Source organism: Aplysia californica, unplaced genomic scaffold (genome assembly GCF_000002075.1).
Source record: "Aplysia californica isolate F4 #8 unplaced genomic scaffold, AplCal3.0 scaffold01174, whole genome shotgun sequence".
Taxonomy (NCBI): domain Eukaryota; kingdom Metazoa; phylum Mollusca; class Gastropoda; order Aplysiida; family Aplysiidae; genus Aplysia; species Aplysia californica.
The window spans coordinates 104900-111323 of NW_004798444.1; the positions used below are offsets into that span (position 1 = coordinate 104900).

The 6424-nt window shown below is 46.5% G+C and overlaps 1 protein-coding gene across 1 annotated transcript in view; it reads left to right on the top strand.

The window, feature by feature from the left end:
• Positions 1-5272: 5272 nt before the first annotated feature.
• Positions 5273-6424, top strand: part of LOC101845739 — a gene marked incomplete at its 3' end in the record, with an annotated part of 53304 nt that continues 52152 nt past the window's right edge. Inside the window, exon 1 of the mRNA XM_005112058.1 lies at positions 5273-5402. Within this exon, the coding sequence (XP_005112115.1) occupies positions 5273-5402 (130 nt within the window). The remainder of the gene's footprint in view (positions 5403-6424) is intronic.

Consider the following 6424-nt stretch of genomic DNA (forward strand, 5'->3'; position numbering starts at 1 on the left):
AGTGAGTACCGAGAGGTCAAGGTCAGAGGAGGTCGTGAGTCCTTACAGAGCCTGGTTCTGGACGTGCATCAGGTACCCTTCACGCGCATAGACTCCGGCAAGTCTGCCACTGTCAGCACCGGCAACCACAACAACAGCAGCAACAACAGCAGCAGCAACAACAACAGCAGCAACAACACCAACAGCATCAGCAACAACAGCGGCTACTACAACAGCAGCAGCAATCTCATCAGCAACTGCAACAACAGCACCAGCAGCAACTGCCACGGCGGTAACAATAGCAGCAGCGGTATCGTGCAGTCTCCACGAGAGGATGTTGCCGATTCGTGTCCACGCCAGCACCCTTCAGCCGCCCACGCTGTGACTGTTGGGGGGAGTAGTGGTGGTGGTGGTGGCCGTGAGCGAGGCGGTCATACTGACCACTCAAGTCACGTGACTCACTGTGGGAGCACTGGTCACTCTGGTCACTCGGACCACCCCAGGTACGGTAGTGGACGCGGCTTCAAGAAAGGTCGTAAACATTCGCCCACGGCTAGACTTAGCCATGGTGACAGCGACAACAACGAAAACGACAACGACGACGATAACGATGAAGATGAGGATGATGATGATAAAGACGATGATGAAGTTTTCAGCGCTTTCTCACCAGACAACAGCAACGCACCATCTGCTTCATTCCGTACACACCCTCAGACACACCCTCTGACACACTCTCAGACACACTCTCCGCCGGAAGCCGACCCTAGAGGACTCACTTCCGCCCGGTCCGATGACGTCACGATGACCACCATGAGTGTCCAGTGCACTTCCGGTCCCCTGGGCCCCCCACTGAGCGCCGCCACCGCCTCGGACAGACGGACAGACGTGAGGGGGGTCATGACCTCTGACCGTGTGACCTCTGACTCCTGCCCAGCACCACCACCACCACCACCTCATCACCCCCACCACACAGACGCCATCTACGGGCCGGCACAGCGGAAACTGGGTCGGGCCAATCACGTGTACCTGCCAGGCGTGACCCCGGCGGAGATGCATACGAAATTAGCGAGGTCCCAGACGCTGGAAGACTCCGAGGTGCCGGCAGTTCTGCACAACGCTTCTTCTTCTACCGGAGAACAACTGCTGCTGCAGCAGCTGTCGGAACTAGACAGACTGGAACCCAGACCCCCCGCTGGCTCGGAGCATGCTACTCTATCAGGCTGCCTTCCTAAAGTTAGGGACGGGCTGGAAAATGTGAGCGAACGTGACGTCACAGCGTCGGGCATTGACCACCAACGTCGGCGTGCGGGGCGGGGTGAGGAAGGGAGGGAGGTCATCATGTGTGATGATCACGTCATGGATAACAGCATCAGCAACAGCAACAGCAGCAACAGCAACAGCAGCGGTGGTGGTGGCGGTGCGCATGGTAGATACGTTACCGGAGTGACGCAAGACGGTCCACCCAAGGTCAACGCGGGCAGCGGTCAGGCCAGGGATGAGGAAGACTTTGCCCCCCGCCTCCTCCTCTCCGGTCAGCGCGACTGGTCTCCGGAACTCCCAGGGGGGTTGGATGACCAGCGGCATCCGCCCTCCTCCAGAACCTACTCGGAGCTGGGCAAACCTTATCAGAGACAGTACAGAAAGCGCAGCGAGGGCCCGCCTTTGTCGTGTGGGGGCGGTAAACATCATCGGCTGCTGCAATACGGTCGCGACCCCCACCCGCGGGCCGCCCTCGCCGTCAACATGTCGTCGAACCCCACCACCAACACCACCACCATCTTCTCAAACAACAACAGCAACAGCAGCAACAGCAACAACAACAACCCGCTAGCCGTCAACTCGATCTCAATCCTCTCCGCCAGCGGGAGACATAATCCGGGTCACAGTTCAGCGGCCTACCCGGGTCACAGTTCAGCGACCTTTGACCCCGACTCCCCAAGCCCCGACTCCCCAGGCAGGCAGCTCGACAATCCCGTGTTCCCGCCCATGGCTTCCAACCTCCTCCCCTTCCCTATTATGCAATCCAGTGACACCTTCAAACCGCCCCTCGCCGCGGGCAAAGAGGAGACTGTAGTCCAGGGCGGGGCGGGAGGGGGGGCGGAAGGTGACGTAGCGGTCAAGGTCAAGTCGTCCGGCGGCAAGAAGAGCAGCATCGTGTCCCTGGTCAGAGGTCGGAGGTCAGACAAGGTCAAGAGCCGGCAGGCCTCGGTCAAACACAACCGGAGCTTTTCCCTCAACCGGTTCACCAACTCCAGGGCGGAGAGGCTCAAGACCCTACAGCCGCAGCGGAGTAAGGAGGTGTGAAGGTCGTGACCTCTGAAGGTCGTGACCTCTGAAGTCGTGACTTCTGAGGAGGCCTGAAGGAAGGTCATGACCCCTGTCTGACATGTCAAGATATGTGATGGTCACCACCTCAATCAAAATATAAAGGTCATGACCTCTGAAGGGGGCTGAAGGAAGGTCATGGCCTTTTTTTTTTAATGTGAAGATACGTTAAGGTCAGGCATGCAAATCTTTGTTAATATCATGAGCTCTGTCAAACATGTGAAGATGTGTTAAGGCCAGACATTGAAGGTGGTGTTAATTATGAGATATGTAAAGGTCATGACCCCTGTCTGACATGTGAAGGTCACCACCTCGATCGAAATATAAAGGTCATGACCTCTGTCTGACAAGTGAAAGTCTATAAAGGTCATGACCTCTGTCCGACATGTGAAGATATATGAAGGTCATGACCCCTGTCTGATATGTGAAAATATGTGAAGGTTATGACCTCTGTCTTTCATGTGAAAGTATATAAAGATCATAGACAGAGAGATAGATAGACATATAAAGGTCATGACCCCTGTCAGACATAGAAAGAGGTGTGGGGGTAATGACCACTGTCTGACATAGCCATGTAACAAGATCATGTGGTCTATCCAACACCATTCTTCAGGGAACTGTGAAGGGGAGGAGAAGGAGAGGAAGGCAAAGGAGGTGGACCGACAACATTGCGGAGTGGACAGGGAAATCCTTCGCCCAAACTCAGGCGCTCGTAAAAAAAATGCGATCCTCGTGGATTTAGGGGTCAGAGAGATAAGATAAGATAATACTTTATTTTCCCAGAGGGAAATTTTTCTTGACTGTACAGGACCGTAAAAACACGTGCAGGTATACATTTTAAAATTTTTTATTATATTTTACTTTGATGAAAATGCAAAATATGAAAAAAGAAGTAAAGCTGACAAAATGTACATTCGCATCAGATGCATCATTGAACCACATGCAGGAAGTTAAGTACAATCTGTAAGAGCCTCGTCGCTACTGAGCTGCGCCGGAAACAGAGCCGGAGGTAGGTAAGTAAGTAAAGGTCAGGGAATCCGAATGAAGAGAAACATTCCAGTAAGAAAGAGAATATCTAAGGCATTCCCTGTGTGGTGGAATCAGGCTCTCGTCAAGATAATCCAAGTGAAGAAACCTGCTTTTTTCTGCGGGTTTGTGAATTTTTATCAAATTTGTGTTTTTGGGCTCAACACCTGTCATATCCGTTACAGAACTCATTTCTGTGTGGATTGTTCAGAAAAACGTTGATTAAAGGCACAAAAGATGTAAATGTTCAGTTACCACGGACACTTAAGCTAAGGAAATAAGTAATCTTTGGCGGCCATTTTCTCACTAATTTTACCTCTGAAAACAGGTGACCCCCACCTCCTTCATTCTCAAATATCTCGACTTGTATTCAAGATAAACGGATATTTTTTCACCCAAATAAAAAACAATTGAACAAGCTTTAAGATGATACCAATAACTCGATGTGCCCAAAAATTGACGATAGCCTGATTCCAGTACGAAAGAGAATATCTAAGGCATTCCCTGGGTGTGTATCAAACATGCTGTTCCTCCACCTGTTGACAAAGTTTGTTTACCATTTAGACCACAATAACCTGCAGGGTCATGACCTTTCTCTGTAACTTGAAGGGTCGTGTCTGGCGCCATTAAAGGTCTACGATCAAAGGGAAAATGAGAAGTAGATGTCTGAAGGCAATGTCGTCTGCAATCTGTTGAAATGTACTTAGCAAAGAAAGTAAAAAGGTTCAAAAACTCGTGGCGCAGCTTACTGTCAAATATCTCCTCAACTATTGAGCATAGACTCTCCAGTATTTGCACAGTGACTTGTATCAATTTGTCTTCATAGATTGATATTTTTGTAAACAACTGTTAGCTCTAGTCTTTAAAATTCCTTAATAAATACTCATTTTAAAATCCCAATGGGTGGTTTCTACAGATTTTAAAAGGTTTACAGCTATGAATATCGCTTTTAAAAGCAAGACCGTCTTTTTTTTTTTCTTCTAATCACAAGATTGTTTTTTGAACGCATATTTTGAGAATTTTTACAGCAAAAAATTGTCCACTATAAAACAAATTTATTGTAACGAGGTTTGCCACTAAAAAGTGTCACTGATGAGCTGTGACGTAGACCATAATACGCGCACACTAAATGTGTGTGAGAAGCGGGAAGTGCTGTGAACAATTCCATTTTCCACGTGAAAGAGATTTATAGTATTTTATATAAATTTATGAAGAAAATGTTTTAAATCTTGATCTAGATCTATCCTCAATTGTTGCTGAAAAATATGAGTCACCTTAAGACAAAACAAATACAAACTGCTGTACAAAGTATGGGTGACAGTGATTCACCCGTTAGGCTGCACACGCACTGGCTTCACGTTCCCCATGTTGTTACCGTCACCCAACTGGCAGATGTGACGGAAGTCTTCTTTAACCTATACCCGGCGTGGCACTGACTTCACATCACAATCCCCCACACTGACTTCACATCACAATCCCCCACACTGACTTCACATCACAATCCCCCACACTGACTTCACATCACAATCCCCACACTTTCACGGCCCGCCCTTCACCATTTGGATTTTACCGCTACAGAAAAATTGCTCTCTGCAAATCCTCATTCTGCGGTCTAGGGGCGGAAATTCTAATTAAAAATACCACAGTCAGGATGTAGAAAGGTGAAATTCATTTTAATCAAAATTGCAGTAAATCGTTTTTTTTTTACTTCAGATTTTTATTCTGCGATGAAAATTACTTCATAGAATGCGAGATTTTAATTCTTAGGCCCATTTTCACCAAAAAAGACAATTTAAAAAATAAACACGCTGACCTCGACCTACATGTTTTGACTCTGTGGGTTGTTCGCTTCTTTTTTCTTTTTTTTTTTTTTGGGGGGTAGGCTCTATATAGATCTAGTATAATATATTGAGACACTTGATTGAGACTTTGAGTAGACGAGATGGAAGAAGCACTAATTGCAGCGGTGAAAAAGAGACCTTCACTTTATGAGAAATCACAAGACAATTCCTCAAACAGAAATTACGTCAACAAGCATTGGGTAAACATTGCTAAAGATATTGGAGTGGAAGGTAAGAATTGAAGTTTCATTATTGTTGTTCTTGTTGTTTTTTTAATCACGAGGGAGAAAGGAATGTGAAGTCAGTACGTTTGTGTAATCAACTCAAAGTTTCCCTGCCCCAAAACGGAGAGTTGAAAACGTGCTGAACGTGAAGCCAGTGTGTTTTAGAAAGATATTTTGAGGATAGATTGCGCCACGAATTTTTGACCACACTATTCACGATAGAATTTGAAATCTTACAAAATGTGTGAGGCCCAGTGGTGAAATCAAGTGCTCGTCAAAATAATCAAAGTGAAGAAACTGGCATTTTTCAGCAGGTTTGTGAATTTTCATTGACTTTGTGTTTATTGGCGCAACACCTTTCTTGCCCGTTAAAGAGCACATTTCTGTCTGGATTTGACCGACAAACATTGATTAAAATTAAAGGCACAAAAAAGTAAATTGTCAGTTCCCACGGACTCTTAAGCTAAGGAAATAACTAATCTTTGGCGGCCATTTTCTCACTAATTTTACCTCTTAAAACAGGTGACCCTACCTCCTTCAATCGCAAATATCTCGACTTGTATTCAAGATAAATGGATATTTTTTTCATTGAAATAAAGACAAGTGAACAAGCTTTAAAATGACACCTATAACTCTACGTACCCAAAAATTGACGAGAGCCTGATTCCACCACGCTGCCTCACAAATATTTCTTTAGCACATGCAGCCAATACCACTCATTAAAAAAAACTGTAATCAAAACCTTTTCAAGATTTTGGCATTGAACACTTGAACCGAATGTCCATGATACGCAAGTTATTTAAGTTCAAAGGGGAGTAAGGAGGTCAAGGTCGTGAAACTAGTTCAAGACGAGAAAACAGTAGAAGAAGATCGCTTGGACATTTTGTTGTAGCCGTTATAGAAGGTTAGGTCAAGGTCATTGAATGAGACAGGGTGTTTCCTCCGTGGTCTGTTGGTACCACTTCCCCCATGGTCTAGGCGTCTGTGCTTTCTCTCTCTCTCTCTCTCTCTCTCTCTCTCTCTCTCTCT